General features: G+C 48.8%; 1 protein-coding gene across 1 annotated transcript in view; it reads left to right on the top strand.

The window, feature by feature from the left end:
- The window catches only part of LOC139390108 (amyloid-beta A4 precursor protein-binding family A member 1-like), a 125981-nt gene that overhangs the window by 84443 nt on the left and 20396 nt on the right, over window positions 1-21142 (top strand). Inside the window, exons 3-5 of the mRNA XM_071137265.1 lie at window positions 3332-5242; window positions 13214-13324; window positions 15810-15849. Coding sequence (XP_070993366.1) covers window positions 3425-5242; window positions 13214-13324; window positions 15810-15849 — 1969 coding nt within the window. The 5' untranslated portion in view covers window positions 3332-3424. The remainder of the gene's footprint in view (window positions 1-3331; window positions 5243-13213; window positions 13325-15809; window positions 15850-21142) is intronic.

The raw sequence follows: 21142 nt of genomic DNA, 5'->3' as shown, positions 1-21142 counted from the left end.
GACAACTGGACCGTCCCGTATTGACCTGGTCGGATCCAGGCCTCAGATCTCTCTGGTATGAGGGTTAAATGGTCCCAGTGCTGATATGAGGGTTAAATGGTCCCAGTGGTGATATGAGGGTTAAATGGTCCCAGTCGGTGATATGAGGGTTAAATGGTCCCAGTCGGTGATATGAGGGTTAAATGGTCCCAGTGGTGATATGAGGGTTAAATGGTCCCAGTCGGTGATATGAGGGTTAAATGGTCCCAGTCGGTGATATGAGGGTTAAATGGTCCCAGTCGGTGATATGAGGGTTAAATGGTCCCAGTGGTGGTATGAGGGTTAAATGGTCCCAGTCGGTGGTATGAGGGTTAAATGGTCCCAGTGGTGATATGAGGGTTAAATGGTCCCAGTCGGTGATATGAGGGTTAAATGGTCCCAGTCGGTGATATGAGGGTTAAATGGTCCCAGTCGGTGATATGAGGGTTAAATGGTCCCAGTCGGTAGTATGAGGGTTAAATGGTCCCAGTCGGTGATATGAGGGTTAAATGGTCCCAGTCGGTAGTATGAGGGTTAAATGGTCCCAGTCGGTAGTATGAGGGTTAAATGGTCCCAGTGGTGATATGAGGGTTAAATGGTCCCAGTCGGTGATATGAGGGTTAAATGGTCCCAGTCTGTGATATGAGGGTTAAATGGTCCCAGTGGTGGTATGAGGGTTAAATGGTCCCAGTGGTGGTATGAGGGTTAAATGGTCCCAGTCGGTAGTATGAGGGTTAAATGGTCCCAGTCGGTGATATGAGGGTTAAATGGTCCCAGTCGGTAGTATGAGGGTTAAATGGTCCCAGTCGGTAGTATGAGGGTTAAATGGTCCCAGTCGGTGATATGAGGGTTAAATGGTCCCAGTCGGTGATATGAGGGTTAAATGGTCCCAGTCGGTGATATGAGGGTTAAATGGTCCCAGTCGGTAGTATGAGGGTTAAATGGTCCCAGTCGGTGATATGAGGGTTAAATGGTCCCAGTCGGTAGTATGAGGGTTAAATGGTCCCAGTCGGTAGTATGAGGGTTAAATGGTCCCAGTCGGTGATATGAGGGTTAAAAGGTCCCAGTCGGTAGTATGAGGGTTAAATGGTCCCAGTGGTGATATGAGGATTAAATGGTCCCAGTCGGTGATATGAGGGTTAAATGGTCCCAGTCGGTGATATGAGGGTTAAATGGTCCCAGTCGGTGATATGAGGGTTAAATGGTCCCAGTCGGTGCTATGAGGGTTAAATGGTCCCTCCTTTTTAATGCTGTGATATGTACAGGAAATAGTTGTAAGTCATAGGGGAAGATGTGGAGTCTAGAAACGGTTTATTTCATCTCAGAGTGCTTCAGTATCGTAGCAGGGTGGTCCTCTTTCGATGTCGTAGTTGAAATTCAAACAGGTTTAAATAAAGCTTTGACCAGTCTAGGTAATGATATGATCAGAACAGGTCCTACATTCCTTTCCAGGATGAACTGAATGTCTGGTGTTGGTGGTAGGAAGGATGTCGTGTATGTGACCAATATGATGGGATTTAGTATCCACAGTTTGAGGTATATATATTACTTTATGACTGATCCTAGTCACGCTGATCTTCCTTCTGGGACTGTGTGTGTGTGTGTGTGTGTGTGTGTGTGTGTGTAATTCTCTCTCTTTCTGCCCACCGTGGCTTTTCACAGCACTAAATGGGTCAATGTCACACACACACACACACACACACACACACACACACACACACACACACACACACACACACACACACACACACACACACACGTATTGTAACCAGCTGTGGAACCATAAAAGGAGAGGATAGACCTCCAGGGGGTCTTTGTGACAGTGTGTGTGTGTGTGTGTGTGTGTGTGTGTGTGTCTGTGTGTGTGTGCGTGCGTGCGTGCGTGCGTTTGTGTTTGTGTGTGCGTGCGTGCGTGCGTTTGTGCGTGTGTGTTTGTGTGTGTGGGTCAGGGGAGAGCTCTGGACTCAGAGGGGGAAGCATCCTCCACAGAGGGCAAGTGAGTAGTAGGTCTATGAGGAAGTTGTTACTGTGGTCCAGCTGTCTCATGATTTATGGCATTAAAACCTCAATGCTCCGATTGATGAAGGTTTCAGTAATGAGACACTGTGGTTTTTCCTCGTAAAGAAATAGTTTTACTGAACGTTCATTGTCATATAAAAGTGACTAATATCCTTTTAAAATTGAGTTTCAGTTTGTATCAGGAAGGCTGATCAAGTTCAATCAGGAAGGCTGATCAAGTTCAATCAGTAAGGCTGATCAAGTTCAATCAGGAAGGCTGATCAAGTTCAATCAGGAAGGCTGATCAAGTTCAATCAGGAAGGCTGATCAAGTTCAATCAGGAAGGCTGATCAAGTTCAATCAGGAAGGCTGGTCAAGTTCAATCAGGAAGGCTGGTCAAGTTCAATCAGGAAGGCTGGTCAAGTTCAATCAGGAAGGCTGGTCAAGTTCAATCAGGAAGGCTGGTCAAGTTCAATCAGGAAGGCTGGTCAAGTTCAATCAGGAAGGCTGGTCAAGTTCAATCAGGAAGGCTGGTCAAGTTCAATCAGGAAGGCTGGTCAAGTTCAATCAGGAAGGCTGGTCAAGTTCAATCAGGAAGGCTGGTCAAGTTCAATCAGGAAGGCTGGTCAAGTTCAATCAGGAAGGCTGGTCAAGTTCAATCAGGAAGGCTGATCAAGTTCAATCAGGAAGGCTGGTTTATGCATGTTTAACTTCATCCAGTAAGAATAATATAATTCACTTTGTATCCTAGTATTCAAAGTGGAGATGAATACAAACGTATCATCGTCATCATCATCATCAATTTCTTCTCCTCTTTCCTATTAGCCATGTGTGGCATGTCTGTCACCTATTTACCTTATAGCCTTTAATCACAGAACAATAATGCACATTCCACACATGGCAGCAGGTGGTGTAGTGGTTAGAGCGTTGGACTAGCAACCGAAAGGTTGAATCCCCCAGGTGTTGTTCTTCCCCTGAGTAAGGTGGTTAAAACTTGGATGTTGATTAAGGCAGTCCTCTCTGATTCAGAGGGTTAAATGTGGGAGACACATTTCAATTGAAGGCATTCAGGTGTTTAACTGACTAGGTATCCACCTTTCCCATTCCCCAAGCGTGCTGTTTAACCTATGGGCTCGCTGGCAATTATCACCTTCCCCTCTCTCAACCAATGGGAGTAAATGTTGGGATGTATTTCTATGTCAACTTACCCTTGTTCTCTCACTTACTGTTTTTCCAGCAAAAGTTTTTGACCGTGCTGGATGAAAATAGTGTTCTAACTATCTCCTCTGTCTTTCTCTCTCTCTCTTTGCCTCAGAAGTTCTGAGCTGCTTGTCTCCCACACGACGGCAGGCCATGCATTTTGCCTAAACCCATCCTCCCTCTTCCTCTAAACCAATCCGAGGCAGCCATGAACCCCCAGGAGGCGGAGTTAGGCCAGGAACTGAGCGAGGACGTGGAAGCCGACTTGCCCCCTCCTCAACGCCGTCGCCATGACAACAATACTGCCACAAACAGCAGGCGACCCCGGCAGCCTAGCAACCATAGTAGTGAAAACAACAACCACGCTGCTCCGCGCTACCGGAGGTATAATGAGGCCCCTGGTGCAGGTGTCAGCAGAATCAGAGGAGCCCCACAGCGGAGGTCAACAGAGGAGCCAGAGGCAGAGCTGCACCAGGGGGCCCAGTCTCCTCCCCAGCAGCCCCAGCCTCAGCCCCAGCAGGCCCAGGGTCAGTCTCTGCCCATCCCGCGACCTGCAGTGACACGTTACCGCAGACAGGAGGACAGTGAGGCCAGGCTCAGAGCACAGCAGCAGAGACACACACAGAGACAGCAGAGAGAGGCTGAGAGGGCCCAGCAACAACAACCACCTCCACCAGGCCCACAGCCTGTTCACTCTCTACCCCCACAACCAGATGAGCCGGAGGAACAACCACCTCCACCAGGCCCACAGCCTGTTCACTCTCTACTCCCACAACCAGATGAGCCGGAGGAGTATGAGGGGGAGAGAGAGAGGGAGAGAGAGGGTGATGATTATGCATTAGCTCGTTCTGCTAGCACAGAAAGCGGTTTCCACACACACACAGACCGGGCAGAGGGCGACGCCGTCATGGCACTAGATCCTGAGGCAGAGGACGACTGCGGTACCTACGAGGTGACGCTTCGCCCAGAGGCAGAGGGATACACAGAGAGTGCTGAGTCAGAGCAACAACACCCCCACCCCAACCTGAACCTCAACTACCCCCCTCTGCCCCCTCCCTTACCCCGGGAACCCCTACCAGATGTTGGGAGACCCCCCAGTCAGGAGGAGGCAGAGGAGACCCTGAACCCTGGAGGAGGTTACTCCAACTACGTGTACACCCAGCCTCTCTACCGCCGTGGGGGAGGGGCCAGCAGAAAAGGGGGGCGGGACAGCAGCGTGGAGGAAGGGGTGGAGCCAGAAGACGAGGCGTATTCTGAAGCCTACGACTACTCCCTGACAGAACACGTCTACGAGGAGATCGGCGACGCTCTCTCTTCTGCCGCAAAGGTTGCAGAGCCTATGGACGCCAATGAGAACCTCCAGCAGAGGAAGGCGGGGTTCCATCTGTTTGAGGGGCGGGAAGGAGGCGGGGACTACCGACAGCAGGAGGCGGTGGGGTCACGGCTCCACCACTACGATGAACGCTCGGACGGGGAGTCGGACAGCCCGGAGAAGGAGGCGGAGTTTGCTCCGTACCCACGGGCAGACAGTTGCGACCAGGACGGGGAAGAGGACATCGACATGATCGTAGCCGAGGTCAGAGAGAGTCTCAGCTCTCAGAGTCTGGAAAGAGCTGCTGCCGGGCTACGGGAGGGAGGAGAGGAAGAGGACATGATGGAAGGAGGAGAGGAAGAGGAGGGAGAGTGGCCCGAATCCGAACACGCTCACAATTCTCAATCCGATGCGCCCACAGACTCCACATACCGCAAGGGAGAGATAGAAGGAGAGGGAGATGAGAGTGAAGAAGAGAGCTTCCCACCCCCAGCAGAATCTGACGACTGGTCTGGGGTTCGTAACAGTCGTGAAAAGAGAGACGCCATCTCCCTGGCCATAAAGGACATCAAGGAGGCCATAGAAGAGGTGAAGACCAGGACGGTGAGGTCACCCTATACCCCTGATGAACCTAAAGAGCCCATCTGGGTGATGAGACAGGACCTGAGCCCCACCGCTGAGTGCTGTGACCTGCAGCCCTCACTAGGTGGCGACGTGAGTAGTGCTTTATACAGACTACTAATACTGTGTTTGTGTGTGCTTGTGTGTGTGTATGTGTGTTTGTGTATGTGTGTGTGTGCTTTCAGTCACCTGTGTGTTTGTGTGTGTGTGATTAGTGCAGATGAAGGAGAAGAGGTGAGGAAAAGAGGAAGCCACTGTAGACTATTGAGATAAAGCCATGACACTGTACCCTTCTTTTTGTTTATCCCCCTTTCACATCATAACTCTACTACTTCATCTCTCTGTTTCTCTCTCTTCTCCTCTGAGTTGTCTGTCATACTTGTTCCCTTCCCTTTCTGAGTGGTGGCTGTCTACCCTGAGGACAAATGATCTCCACTCCTCCTCCTTTCCTCCCCTCTCCTGTCCTCTATCCCCTCCTCTCCTAGTATCTTCTCCTCCTCTCCTCTCCTCTCCTCTCCTCTCCTCTCCTCTCCTCTCCTCTCCTCTCCTCTCCTCTCCTCTCCTCTCCTCTCCTCTCCTCTCCTCTCCTACTATCTTCTCTCCTTCCTCTCTCCTCTTCTCTCCTGTCCTGTCTCCTCCTCTTCTCTTCTCTTCTCTTCTCTCCTCTTCTCTCCTTCCTCTCTCCTCTTCTCTCCTGTCCTGTCTCCTCCTTTCCTCCTCTCTCCTCTACTCTATTTTCCTCTCCTCTCCACAGTCAGAGTTAGCCCTGCAAATGGAGCTGTCCTGGCCGCCAGACATACAGTGCATTCAGAAAGTATTATTATATTTTGTTACGTTACAGCCTTATTCTAAAATGGATTAAATAGTTTTTTCCCCCTCATCAATCTACCCACAATAACCCATAATGACAAAACAAAAACAGGTTTTTAGAGAACTTTGTTGAAGCACCTTTGGTAGCGATAATGTTCTCAAGTCTTCTTGGGTATGACACTACAAGCTTGGCACACCTGTATTTGGGGAGTTTCTCCCATTCTTCTCTGAAGATCCTCTCAATCTCTGTCAGGTTGAATGGGGAGCGTCGCTGCACAGCTATTTTCAGGTCTCTCCAGAGATGTTCGATCAGGTTCAAGTCCGGGCTCTGGCTGGGCCACTCAAGGACATTCAGAAACTTGCCACGAAGCCACACCTGCGTTGTCTTGGCTGTGTGCTTAGGGTCGTTGTCCTGTTGGAAGGTGAATCTTCGCCCCCAGTCTGAGGTCCTGAGCGCTCTGGAGCAGGTTTTCACCAAGGATCTCTCTGTACTTTGCTCTGTTCATCTTTCCCTCGATCCTGACTAGTCTCCCAGTTCCTGCCGTTGTAAAACATCTACAATGCTGCAAACATTTTCTGTTTCCCTTTGTTACCCTCGACACAATCCTGTCTCAGAGCTCTGCGGACAATTCCTTTGACCTCAAGGCTTGGAAAAATATGAATTTAATCAATGTTAGAACAAGACTGTAACTTAACAAAATGTGGAAAAAGTCAAGGGGTCTGAATACTTTCCTAAATGCGTTGTAGACATCCTGACACTGATAACAGAGGGGGGGGGGGGGGGGGGGGACTGGGCGACAAAAGAGGTATGTGAGAGAATGAGGAAGAGAGGATTGCTGGATCTAAGAATAAAATGGACCTCCTTCCCACTAACTCTCCTGCTCCCCCTCTCTCACCATCCATGCCCCTCCCTAATTTTCACTCAGACACACACACTCTCTCTATTAATTAGTATAGCGAGCGCGTGTGTCAGTGAGAACTAGGGAAGAGGCATAGAGAGAGGGAAAGGGCATGCTGCTCTGTGTGAGCCATGAAGGGGGGGGTCGGAGGGTGCAGGGGGGGTTGGTGATGGGGAGAGGGGCAGTTGGGGTTGGTACAGGGGGGTTGGTGATGGGGAGAGGGGAGGGGTACAGGGGGATTGGTGATGGGCAGAGGGGGGTGCAGGGGGGGTTGGTGGTGGGGATCGGGTGGGTGCAGGGGGGTTGGTGAGCGGGAGAGGGGGGAGTCACGGGATAAGAGACTATTTCAGCAGGTATCCAATAACATGAAGAGAATGGCTGTTTTCCTCCATATCAGGTCTCTGTCTGTACACCCTCATCCCCCCCGTACCTCCATTTCCCCGTCCCCCTGTCCCCCCCGTCCCCCCGTCCCCCTGTCCCCCCCGTACCCCCGTACCCCGTCCCCCCGTACCCCTGTCCCCCCGTACCCCTGTACCCCTGTCCCCCCGTACCCCTGTCCCCTCATCCCCCCCGTCCCCCCTGTCCCCTCGTCCCCCCCATCCCCCCGTATCCCTGTACCCCTGTCCCCCCGTACCCCTGTCCCCTCATCCCCCCCGTACCCCTGTCCCCTCGTCCCCCCCATCCCCCTGTACCCCCATACCCCTGTCCCCCCGTACCCCTGTCCCCTCGTCCCCCCCATCCCCCTGTCCCCCCGTACCCCTGTCCCCTCATCCCCCCATCCCCCTGTACCCCCGTACCCCTGTCCCCCCATCCCCCATTCCATGGTAAATTCTTCTAGCTTATAATACATGTGTAGAGCGGAGCTTGGTACAAAGGCATCACATCCTGTGGAGACAGTACCAGTAGCCCAGCACAGTAGCAGGACAACACAGAGAGAAGGATAGCTACCATTTATTTTGACCATTTCAATGGGAAAAAATCACAGTATGGTACTTTATTGTTACCCAGAAATGATTGATATTGAGATAAAAAAGGGCTGCATTGGACTTTAACATGGAAGCCATTCCCAATTGTGCTGTGTGACATAACACAATAGTGAATATTGTTGTAAAATATTTATGCGTTAACCTGGTTGGGTTTTCTGTGCTGGATAACAGGGTTTTGATTAACCAAATATTTCCAGTTCTGCTGCTGGTTAAATAGATCAGTTAGAGGACTGTTTATCCTACAGCGGGTTGCCAGTTCTGCTGATGGTTAAATAGATCAGTTAGAGGACTGTTTATCCTACAGCGGGTTGCCAGTTCTGCTGCTAATTAAATAGATCAGTTAGAGGACTGTTTATCCTACAGCGGGTTGCCAGTTCTGCTGCTGGTTAAATAGATCAGTTAGAGGGCTGTTTATCCTACTGCGGGTTGCCAGTTCTGCTGCTGGAGTAAATAGATCAGTTAGAGGACTGTTTATCCTAGCGCGGGTTGCCAGTTCTGCTGCTGGTTAAATAGATCAGTTAGAGGGCTGTTTATCCTACCGCGGGTTGCCAGTTCTGCTGCTAATTAAATAGATCAGTTAGAGGGCTGTTTATCCTACGCGGGTTGCCAGTTCTGCTGCTAATTAAATAGATCAGTTAGAGGGTTGTTTATCCTACCGCGGGTTGCCAGTTCTGCTGCTGGTTAAATAGATCAGAGGGTTGTTTATCCCACAGTGGGTTGCCAGTTCCTCTTGTGGCTTGGTAGATACAGAAGAGGGTCTCAGAAGAGGGTTTTATCCTAGACTGTGTTGCCAGTTCTGCTGCCGGCTGGGTAGATATCAGTCTGAGGGGTTGTATCCTACAGTTGTTTGCCAGAGTGGGTTGTACCCCTGGAGCATATTACTGTGGGCTATATCTCCTGCATTACTGTGGGCTATATCTCCTGTATTACTGTGGGCTATATCTCCTGCATTACTGTGGGCTATATCTCCTGCATTACTGTGGGCTATATCTCCTGCATTACTGTGGGCTATATCTCCTGCATTACTGTGGGCTATATCTCCTGCATTACTGTGGGCTATATCTCCTGCATTACTGTGGGCTATATCTCCTGCATTACTGTGGGCTATATCTCCTGCATTACTGTGGGCTATATCTCCTGCATTACTGTGGGCTATATCTCCTGCATTACTGTGGGCTATATCTCCTGCATTACTGTGGGCTATATCTCCTGCATTACTGTGGGCTATATCTCCTGCATTACTGTGGGCTATATCTCCTGCATTACTGTGGGCTATATCTCCTGCATTACTGTGGGCTATATCTCCTGCATTACTGTGGGCTATATCTCCTGCATTACTGTGGGCTATATCTCCTGCATTACTGTGTGCTATATCTCCTGCATTTCTGTGGGCTATATCTCCTGCATTACTGTGGGCTATATCTCCTGCATTACTGTGGGCTATATCTCCTGCATTACTGTGGGCTATATCTCCTGCATTACTGTGGGCTATATCTCCTGCATTACTGTGGGCTATATCTCCTGCATTACTGTGGGCTATATCTCCTGCATTACTGTGGGCTATATCTCCTGCATTACTGTGGGCTATATCTCCTGCATTACTGTGGGCTATATCTCCTGCATTACTGTGGGCTATATCTTCTGCATTAGCATGTCTATAGCAGTAAGTAGCATTATAAATGGATTACATGTTATCAGATTAGTTTCAGATCATGTCCCTGTACGCAGTGTGTTCAGACACTGTGACATGGCTGTTTATTGTAGTCCACCTGTGGTAAATTCAATTGATTGGACATGATTTGGAAAGTTGCACACCTGTCTTTATAAGGTCCCACAGTTGACAGTGCATGTCAGAGCAAAATCCAAGCCATGAGGTCGAAGGAATTGTCTGTTGAGCTCCGAGACAGGATTGTGTCGAGGCACATATCTGGGGAAGAGAACCAAATAATTTCTGCAGCATTGAAGGTCCCCAAGAACACAGTGACACGGCCTGAGCTGAGCACCAACAACCCGATGGTCACTCTGACAGAGCTCTAGAGTTCCTCTGTGGAGATGGGAGAACCTTCCAGAAGGATAACCATCTCTGCAGCACACCACCAATCAGGCCTTTATGGTAGAGTGGCCAGACGGAAGCCACTCCTCAGTAAAAGGCACATGACAGCCCGCTTGGAGTTTGCCAAAAGGCACTTAAAGATTCTCAGACCATGTGAAACAAGATTCTCAGGTCTGTTGAAACCAAGATTGAACTCTCTGGCCTGAATGCCAAGGGTCACGTCTGGAGGAAACCTGGCAACATCTCTATAGTGAAGTATGGTGGTGGCAACATCATGCTGTGGGGATGTTTTTTAGTGGCAGGGACTAGGAGACTAGTCAGGATTGAGGGAAAGATGAACTGAGCAAAATACAGAGAGATCCTTGATGTAAACCTGCTCCAAATTGGGTCAACCATTCACCTTCCAACAGGTCAACAACCTTAAACACACAGCCAAGACAATTCAGCAGTGGCTTCCGAACAAGTCTCTGTGTGTCCTTGAGTGGCCCAGCCAGAACCCGGACTTGAACTCTGGAGAGACCAGAGCTATGTAGCAATGCTATGCAGCTATAGCTGTGCAGCAACGCTCCCCATCCAACCTGAAAGAGCTTGAGAGGATATGCAGAGAAGAATGGGAGAAACTCCCCAAATACAGGTGTGCCAAGCTTGTAGCGTCGTACCCAAGAAGACTCGAGGCTGTTATTGCTGCCAAAGGTGCTTCAACAAAGTACGGAGTAAAAGGTCTGAATACTTATGTAAATGTGATATTTAATTATATATATTTTTTTTAAATAAATTAGCAATTATTTCTAAAAAACGGTTTTTGCTTTGTCATTATGGGTTATTGTGTGTAAATTGATGAGGGGAAAAAACAATTTAATATATTTTAGAATACGGCTTTAACTTAATAAAATGTGGAAAAAGTTCAGGGTTCTGAATACATGTTGTGTCTGCAGGATGTTGTGTTGTGTCTGCAGGATGTTGTGTTGTGTCTGCAGGATGTTGTCTCTACAGGATGTTGTGTCTTCAGGATGTTGTGTCTGCAGTGTGTTGTGTCTGCAGGATGTTGTGTCTGCAGGATGTTGTGTCTGCAGGATGTTGTGCCTGCAGGATGTTGTGTCTGCAGGGTGTTGTGTCTGCAGGATGTTGTGTCTGCAGAATGTTGTGTCTACAGGATGTTGTGTCTGCAGGATGTTGTGTTGTGTCTGCAGGATGTTGTGTTGTGTCTGCAGGATGTTGTGTCTATAGGATGTTGTGTCTGCAGGATGTTGTGTTGTGTCTGCAGGATGTTGTTTCTGCAGGATGTTGTGTCTGCAGGATGTCGTGTTGTGTCTGCAGGATGTTGTGTCTGCAGGATGTTGTGTCTGCAGGATGTTGTGTCTGCAGGATGTTGTGTTGTGTCTGCAGGATGTTGTGTCTGCAGGATGTTGTGTTGTGTCTGCAGGATGTTGTGTCTGCAGGATGTTGTGTTGTGTCTGCAGGATGTTGTGTCTGCAGGATGTTGTGTTGTGTCTGCAGGATGTTGTGTCTGCAGGATGTTGTGTCTGCAGGATGCTGCATTGTGTCTGTAGGATTATGTGTCTGCAGGATGTTGTGTCTGCAGTGTGTTGTGTCTGCAGGATGTTGTTTCTGCAGTGTGTTGTGTTGTGTTTGCAGGATGTTGTGTCTGCAGGATGTTGTGTTGTGTCTGCAGGATGTTGTGTTGTGTCTGCAGGATGTTGTGTCTGCAGGATGTTGTGTCTGCAGGATGTTGTGTCTGCAGTGTGTTGTGTCTGCAGGATGTTGTGTCTGCAGGATGTTGTGTCTGCAGGATGTTGTATCTGCAGTGTGTTGTGTCTGCAGGATGTTGTGTCTGCAGGATGTTGTGTTGTGTCTGCAGGATGTTGTTTCTGCAGGATATTGTGTCTGCAGGATGTTGTGTTGTGTCTGCAGTGTGTTGTGTATGGAGGATGACATAACTTATTCTACTCCTTTCCCCTCCCTTTCTCCTCTCTCCTCTCCTTCTCCACCTCTTTTTCCATTCAACCCTGTCCCCTTTTCGCTCTCTCTCACCTTCTCTCTCAGACAACCCCCCCCTCTCTCTCACCTTCTCTCTCAGACAACCCCCCCTCTCTCTCAATTCAATTCAATTCAATTCAAGGGCTTTATTGGCATGGGAAACATGTTTTAACATTGCCAAAGCAAGTGAGGTAGACAACATACAAAGTGAATATATAAAGTGAAAAACAACAAAAATGAACAGTAAACATTACACATACAGAAGTTTCAAAACAGTAAAGATATTACAAATGTCATATTATATATATATACAGTGTTTTAACAATGTACAAATGGTTAAAGGACACAAGATAAAATAAATCAGCATAAATATGGGTTGTATTTACAGACAACCCCCCCCTCTCTCTCACCTTCTCTCTCAGACAACCCCCCCCCCCTCTCTCACCATCTCTCTCAGACAACCCCCCCCTCTCTCTCTCACCTTCTCTCTCAGACAACCCCCCCCCCCTCTCTCTCACCTTCTCTCTCAGACAACCCCCCCCCTCTCTCACCTCTCTCAGACAACCCCCCCCTCTCTCTCACCTCTCTCAGACAACCCCCCCCCTCTCTCTCACCATCTCTCTCAGACAACCCCCCCCTCTCTCTCTCACCTTCTCTCTCAGACAACCCCCCCCTCTCTCTCACCTTCTCTCTCAGACAACCCCCCCCCCCTCTCTCTCACCTTCTCTCTCAGACAACCCCCCCCTCTCTCTCACCTTCTCTCTCAGACAACCCCCCCCCCTCTCTCACCATCTCTCTCAGACAACCCCCCCCCTCTCTCTCTCACCTTCTCTCTCAGACAACCCCCCCCTTTCTCTCACCTTCTCTCTCAGACAACCCCCCCTCTCTCTCTCACCTTCTCTCTCAGACAATCCCCCCCTCTCTCTCACCTTCTCTCTCAGACAACCCCCCCCCTCTCACCTCTCTCAGACAACCCCCCCCCCCCTCTCTCTCACCTCTCTCAGACAACCCCCCCCCCTCTCTCACCTCTCTCAGACAACCCCCCCCCCCTCTCTCACCTCTCTCAGACAACCCCCCCCCTCTCTCTCTCACCATCTCTCTCAGACAACCCCCCCCCTCTCTCTTTCTCTCAATTTAATTTAATTGAAAGGACTTTATTGACATTTGAAATGTATGTTTTCATTGCCAAAGCATGTGAAATAGACAGGAAGTAACAAGGGAAATAAACAATACAAAATGAAGAGTGAACATTACACTCACACAACAAATACAAAATACAATACAGACATGTCAAATGTTATATTATATCATATGTATGTATTATTGTCTCTCTATCCAGTCTCCAGGCTCAGACTCTCAGGCCTCTCCTCAGGGGGCGGAGTCTTCTGTCCGAACGCCCATGCTCGAGGGGAGTGACAGCTTCGAGTCTCCACCGCCCTCCACTAAAGAGGTAGGTTGGTTGTGTGTATGTGTGTGTGTGTGTGTGTGTGTGTGTGTGTGTCCCTATCTGTGTCCAATGTGATGACTTTGACCAGACAGGCAGTGTGACGAATGAAAATGACACTTCTCCTGCATACTGACCACCAACATTTCAACCAGTCAACCATCGGTTCAATCTCTGAGAACTTCCCCAGTGTTATGACAGTGATAACGTTGCTTTCATAATGTTATGACTAGGGATGCGACAAAAGGTAAACATTCTCTTAACATTTAAACTGTCACATTTTCTCATTTAAACAAATAAAAAAATAATCAGAAAATGACGTGAATTCAAAATTCAGATGACCGCTAGGGAGCAATGCAGTTCAATGTACCACAGTCCTGGATACCTAGACGGAGCTCACCTTCCTGCTGTCCTGAATACCTAGACGGAGCTCACCTTCCTGCTGTCCTGGATACCTAGACGGAGCTCACCTTCCTGCTGTCCTGGATACCTAGACGGAGCTCACCTTCCTGCTGTCCTGAATACCTAGACGGAGCTCACCTTCCTGTTGTCCTGGATACCTAGACGGATCTCACCTTCCTGCAGTCCTGGAAACTTAGACAGAGCTCACCTTCCTGCTGTCCTGGATACCTAGACGGAGCTCACCTTCCTGCTGTCCTGAATACCTAGACGGAGTTCACCTTCCTGCTGTCCTGGATACCTAGACGGAGCTCACCTTCCTGTTGTCCTGGATACCTAGACGGAGCTCACCTTCCTGTTGTCCTGGATACCTAGACGGAGCTCACCTTCCTGCTGTCCTGGATACCTAGACGGAGCTCACCTTCCTGATGTCCTGGATACCTAGACGGAGCTCACCTTCCTGCTGTCCTGGATACCTAGACAGAGCTCACCTTCCTGCTGTCCTGGATACCTATACGGAGCTCACCTTCCTGCTGTCCTGGATACCTAGACGGAGCTCACCTTCCTGCTGTCCTGGATACCTAGACGGAGCTCACCTTCCTGATGTCCTGGATACCTAGACGGAGCTCACCTTCCTGCTGTCCTGGATACCTAGACGGAGTTCACCTTCCTGCTGTCCTGGATACCTAGACGGAGCTCACCTTCCTGATGTCCTGGATACCTAGACGGAGCTCACCTTCCTGCTGTCCTGGATACCTAGACGGAGCTCACCTTCCTGCTGTCCTGGATACCTAGACGGAGCTCACCTTCCTGATGTCCTGGATACCTAGACGGAGCTCACCTTCCTGCTGTCCTGGAAACCTAGACGGAGCTCACCTTCCTGCTGTCCTGGATACCTAGACGGAGCTCACCTTCCTGCTGTCCTGGATACCTAGACGGAGCTCACCTTCCTGCTGTCCTGGATACCTAGACGGAGCTCACCTTCCTGATGTCCTGGATACCTAGACGGAGCTCACCTTCCTGCTGTCCTGGATACCTAGACGGAGCTCACCTTCCTGCTGTCCTGGATACCTAGACGGAGCTCACCTTTCTGCTGTCCTGGATACCTAGACGGAGCTCACCTTCCTGCTGTCCTGGATACCTAGACGGAGCTCACCTTCCTGCTGTCCTGGATACCTAGACGGAGCTCACCTTCCTGCTGTCCTGGATACCTAGACGGAGCTCACCTTCCTGATGTCCTGGATACCTAGACGGAGCTCACCTTCCTGCTGTCCTGGATACCTAGACGGAGCTCACCTTCCTGCTGTCCACCGTGAGACCCAGCAACGGGTTGGGTCTCACGGTGCCTCCCTTTCAGCTCTGCACCTGTACTGCCATTGTAGCACCTGTACTGCCATTGTAGCTCTGTACTGCCATTGTAGCACCTGTACTGCCATTGTAGCACCTGTACTGCCATTGTAGCTCTGTACTGCCATTGTAGCTCTGTACTGCCATTGTAGCTCTGTACTGCCATTGTAGCACCTCTACTGCCACTGTAGCACCTCTACTGCCACTGTAGCACCTCTACTGCCACTGTAGCACCTCTACTGCCACTGTAGCACCTCTACTGCCACTGTAGCACCTCTACTGCCACTGTAGCACCTCTACTGCCACTGTAGCACAATTCCACCTTCTCATTTAACTTCTCAAAGTATTGCCATTACAGGACTTCGCTGCTGTCGCTTCCCTGTCTCACACTCTGCCATTTTCCCAACTGTTAACAATGATGACGTGCGGAGAGCTTTATATTATTATATTATTATTATTACTATTATGATTATTATATCTGTGGCAAATAATTTGAAAGATGCATGTCTCCTACGTACAGCATTGTTGTCATAATTTTCACTTTATGATGATCGTGACCTGTCAGTAGTTGTTCTGTGATACTAAAATAAAAGGTTTTAGTTGGGGATTTTTTCTAAATGTTAACAATCCCAAATCTGTTTAAACGTTTAAATGTCACACCCCTAGTTATGACAGTGTTATGATGACCATGTCTGTGTGACCCGTTATCAGTAACATGTTCTCTGTCTCTCTTCTCTTCCTACAGTCCAGGAGAAGCCTCGCCTCCTTCCCTACCTATGTAGAAGGTAAGACCTCCCTTTAGTTCTCTCCCTGTCCTCCTTCCCTACCTATGTAGACGGTAAGACCTCCCTTTAGTTCTCTCCCTACCTATGTAGAAGGTAAGACCTCCCTTTAGTTCTCTCCCTACCTATGTAGACGGTAAGACCTCCCTTTAGTTCTCTCCCTACCTATGTAGACGGTAAGACCTCCCTTTAGTTCTCTCCCTACCTATGTAGACGGTAAGACCTCCCTTTAGTTCTCTCCCTACCTATGTAGACGGTAAGACCTCCCTTTAGTTCTCTCCCTACCTATGTAGACGGTAAGACCTCCCTTTAGTTCTCTCCCTACCTATGTAGAAGGTAAGACCTCCCTTTAGTTCTCTCCCTACCTATGTAGACGGTAAGACCTCCCTTTAGTTCTCTCCCTACCTATGTAGAAGGTAAGACCTCCCTTTAGTTCTCTCCCTACCTATGTAGAAGGTAAGACCTCCCTTTAGTTCTCTCCCTACCTATGTAGACGGTAAGACCTCCCTTTAGTTCTCTCCCTACCTATGTAGACGGTAAGACCTCCCTTTAGTTCTCTCCCTACCTATGTAGAAGGTAAGACCTCCCTTTAGTTCTCTCCCTACCTATGTAGACGGTAAGACCTCCCTTTAGTTCTCTCCCTACCTATGTAGACGGTAAGACCTCCCTTTAGTTCTCTCCCTACCTATGTAGACGGTAAGACCTCCCTTTAGTTCTCTCCCTACCTATGTAGACGGTAAGACCTCCCTTTAGTTCTCTCCCTACCTATGTAGACGGTAAGACCTCCCTTTAGTTCTCTCCCTACCTATGTAGAAGGTAAGACCTCCCTTTAGTTCTCTCCCTACCTATGTAGACGGTAAGACCTCCCTTTAGTTCTCTCCCTGTCCTCCTTCCCTACCTATGTAGACGGTAAGACCTCCCTTTAGTTCTCTCCCTACCTATGTAGACGGTAAGACCTCCCTTTAGTTCTCTCCCTACCTATGTAGACGGTAAGACCTCCCTTTAGTTCTCTCCCTGTCCTCCTTCCCTACCTATGTAGACGGTAAGACCTCCCTTTAGTTCTCTCCCTACCTATGTAGACGGTAAGACCTCCCTTTAGTTCTCTCCCTACCTATGTAGAAGGTAAGACCTCCCTTTAGTTCTCTCCCTACCTATGTAGACGGTAAGACCTCCCTTTAGTTCTCTCCCTACCTATGTAGACGGTAAGACCTCCCTTTAGTTCTCTCCCTACCTATGTAGAAGGTAAGACCTCCCTTTAGTTCTCTCCCTACCTATGTAGACGGTAAGACCTCCCTTTAGTTCTCTCCCTACCTATGTAGACGGTAAGACCTCCCTTTAGTTCTCTCCCTACCTATGTAGACGGTAAGACCTCCTTTTAGTTCTCTCCCTACCTATGTAGACGGTAAGACCTCCCTTTAGTTCTCTCCCTACCTATGTAGAAGGTAAGACCTCCCTTTAGTTCTCTCCCTACCTATGTAGAAGGTAAGACCTCCCTTTAGTTCTCTCCCTGTCCTCCTTCCCTACCTATGTAGAAGGTAAGACCTCCCTTTAGTTCTCTCCCTACCTATGTAGACGGTAAGACCTCCCTTTAGTTCTCTCCCTGTCCTCCTTCCCTACCTATGTAGAAGGTAAGACCTCCCTTTAGTTCTCTCCCTACCTATGTAGACGGTAAGACCTCCCTTTAGTTCTCTCCCTACCTATGTAGAAGGTAAGACCTCCCTTTAGTTCTCTCCCTACCTATGTAGAAGGTAAGACCTCCCTTTAGTTCTCTCCCTACCTATGTAGACGGTAAGACCTCCCTTTAGTTCTCTCCCTACCTATGTAGACGGTAAGACCTCCCTTTAGTTCTCTCCCTACCTATGTACCTATGTTCTCTCCCTACCTATGTAGACGGTAAGACCTCCCTTTAGTTCTCTCCCTACCTATGTAGACGGTAAGACCTCCCTTTAGTTCTCTCCCTACCTATGTAGACGGTAAGACCTCCCTTTAGTTCTCTCCCTACCTATGTAGACGGTAAGACCTCCCTTTAGTTCTCTCCCTACCTATGTAGACGGTAAGACCTCCCTTTAGTTCTCTCCCTGTCCTCCTTCCCTACCTATGTAGAAGGTAAGACCTCCCTTTAGTTCTCTCCCTACCTATGTAGAAGGTAAGACCTCCCTTTAGTTCTCTCCCTACCTATGTAGACGGTAAGACCTCCCTTTAGTTCTCTCCCTACCTATGTAGAAGGTAAGACCTCCCTTTAGTTCTCTCCCTGTCCTCCTTCCCTACCTATGTAGACGGTAAGACCTCCCTTTAGTTCTCTCCCTACCTATGTAGACGGTAAGACCTCCCTTTAGTTCTCTCCCTACCTATGTAGACGGTAAGACCTCCCTTTAGTTCTCTCCCTACCTATGTAGAAGGTAAGACCTCCCTTTAGTTCTCTCCCTACCTATGTAGACGGTAAGACCTCCCTTTAGTTCTCTCCCTACCTATGTAGACGGTAAGACCTCCCTTTAGTTCTCTCCCTACCTATGTAGAAGGTAAGACCTCCCTTTAGTTCTCTCCCTACCTATGTAGACGGTAAGACCTCCCTTTAGTTCTCTCCCTACCTATGTAGACGGTAAGACCTCCCTTTAGTTCTCTCCCTACCTATGTAGACGGTAAGACCTCCCTTTAGTTCTCTCCCTACCTATGTAGACGGTAAGACCTCCCTTTAGTTCTCTCCCTGTCCTCCTTCCCTACCTATGTAGAAGGTAAGACCTCCCTTTAGTTCTCTCCCTACCTATGTAGAAGGTAAGACCTCCCTTTAGTTCTCTCCCTACCTATGTAGACGGTAAGACCTCCCTTTAGTTCTCTCCCTACCTATGTAGAAGGTAAGACCTCCCTTTAGTTCTCTCCCTGTCCTCCTTCCCTACCTATGTAGACGGTAAGACCTCCCTTCTTCCCTACCTATGTAGACGGTAAGACCTCCCTTTAGTTCTCTCCCTACCTATGTAGACGGTAAGACCTCCCTTTAGTTCTCTCCCTACCTATGTAGACGGTAAGACCTCCCTTTAGTTCTCTCCCTACCTATGTAGACGGTAAGACCTCCCTTTAGTTCTCTCCCTACCTATGTAGACGGTAAGACCTCCCTTTAGTTCTCTCCCTACCTATGTAGACGGTAAGACCTCCCTTTAGTTCTCTCCCTACCTATGCAGAAGGTAAGACCTCCCTTTAGTTCTCTCCCTACCTATGTAGACGGTAAGACCTCCCTTTAGTTCTCTCCCTACCTATGTAGACGGTAAGACCTCCCTTTAGTTCTCTCCCTACCTATGTAGAAGGTAAGACCTCCCTTTAGTTATCTCCCTACCTATGTAGACGGTAAGACCTCCCTTTAGTTCTCTCCCTACCTATGTAGACGGTAAGACCTCCCTTTAGTTCTCTCCCTACCTATGTAGAAGGTAAGACCTCCCTTTAGTTCTCTCCCTACCTATGTAGACGGTAAGACCTCCCTTTAGTTCTCTCCCTACCTATGTAGATGGTAAGACCTCCCTTTAGTTCTCTCCCTACCTATGTAGACGGTAAGACCTCCCTTTAGTTCTCTCCCTACCTATGTAGACGGTAAGACCTCCCTTTAGTTCTCTCCCTACCTATGTAGACGGTAAGACCTCCCTGTAGTTCTCTCCCTACCTATGTAGAAGGTAAGACCTCCCTTTAGTTCTCTCCCTACCTATGTAGACGGTAAGACCTCCCTTTAGTTCTCTCCCTACCTATGTAGACGGTAAGACCTCCCTTTAGTTCTCTCCCTACCTATGTAGAAGGTAAGACCTCCCTTTAGTTCTCTCCCTACCTATGTAGACGGTAAGACCTCCCTTTAGTTCTCTCCCTACCTATGTAGACGGTAAGACCTCCCTTTAGTTCTCTCCCTACCTATGTAGACGGTAAGACCTCCCTTTAGTTCTCTCCCTACCTATGTAGAAGGTAAGACCTCCCTTTAGTTCTCTCCCTACCTATGTAGACGGTAAGACCTCCCTTTAGTTCTCTCCCTACCTATGTAGACGGTAAGACCTCCCTTTAGTTCTCTCCCTACCTATGTAGACGGTAAGACCTCCCTTTAGTTCTCTCCCTACCTATGTAGAAGGTAAGACCTCCCTTTAGTTCTCTCCCTACCTATGTAGACGGTAAGACCTCCCTTTAGTTCTCTCCCTACCTATGTAGAAGGTAAGACCTCCCTTTAGTTCTCTCCCTACCTATGTAGAAGGTAAGACCTCCCTTTAGTTCTCTCCCTACCTATGTAGAAGGTAAGACCTCCCTTTAGTTCTCTCCCTACCTATGTAGAAGGTAAGACCTCCCTTTAGTTCTCTCCCTACCTATGTAGAAGGTAAGACCTCCCTTTAGTTCTCTCCCTACCTATGTAGAAGGTAAGACCTCCCTTTAGTTCTCTCCCTACCTATGTAGAAGGTAAGACCTCCCTTTAGTTCTCTCCCTACCTATGTAGAAGGTAAGACCTCCCTTTAGTTCTCTCCCTACCTATGTAGAAGGTAAGACCTCCCTTTAGTTCTCTCCCTGTCCTCCTTCCCTACCTATGTAGACGGTAAGACCTCCCTTTAGTTCTCTCCCTACCTATGTAGACGGTAAGACCTCCCTTTAGTTCTCTCCCTACCTATGTAGACGGTAAGACCTCCCTTTAGTTCTCTCCCTACCTATGTAGACGGTAAGACCTCCCTTTAGTTCTCTCCCTACCTATGTAGAAGGTAAGACCTCCCTTTAGTTCTCTCCCTACCTATGTAGACGGTAAGACCTCCCTTTAGTTCTCTCCCTACCTATGTAGACGGTAAGACCTCCCTTTAGTTCTCTCCCTACCTATGTAGACGGTAAGACCTCCCTTTAGTTCTCTCCCTACCTATGTAGAAGGTAAGACCTCCCTTTAGTTCTCTCCCTACCTATGTAGACGGTAAGACCTCCCTTTAGTTCTCTCCCTACCTATGTAGACGGTAAGACCTCCCTTTAGTTCTCTCCCTACCTATGTAGACGGTAAGACCTCCCTTTAGTTCTCTCCCTGTCCTCCTTCCCTACCTATGTAGACGGTAAGACCTCCCTTTAGTTCTCTCCCTACCTATGTAGACGGTAAGACCTCCCTTTAGTTCTCTCCCTACCTATGTAGACGGTAAGACCTCCCTTTAGTTCTCTCCCTACCTATGTAGAAGGTAAGACCTCCCTTTAGTTCTCTCCCTACCTATGTAGACGGTAAGACCTCCCTTTAGTTCTCTCCCTACCTATGTAGAAGGTAAGACCTCCCTTTAGTTCTCTCCCTACCTATGTAGAAGGTAAGACCTCC

The sequence above is a fragment of the Oncorhynchus clarkii genome, chromosome 30 (genome assembly GCF_045791955.1).
Source record: "Oncorhynchus clarkii lewisi isolate Uvic-CL-2024 chromosome 30, UVic_Ocla_1.0, whole genome shotgun sequence".
In the NCBI taxonomy this organism is placed as follows: Eukaryota; Metazoa; Chordata; class Actinopteri; order Salmoniformes; family Salmonidae; genus Oncorhynchus; species Oncorhynchus clarkii.
This window is presented reverse-complemented; position numbering and strand designations above follow the sequence as displayed.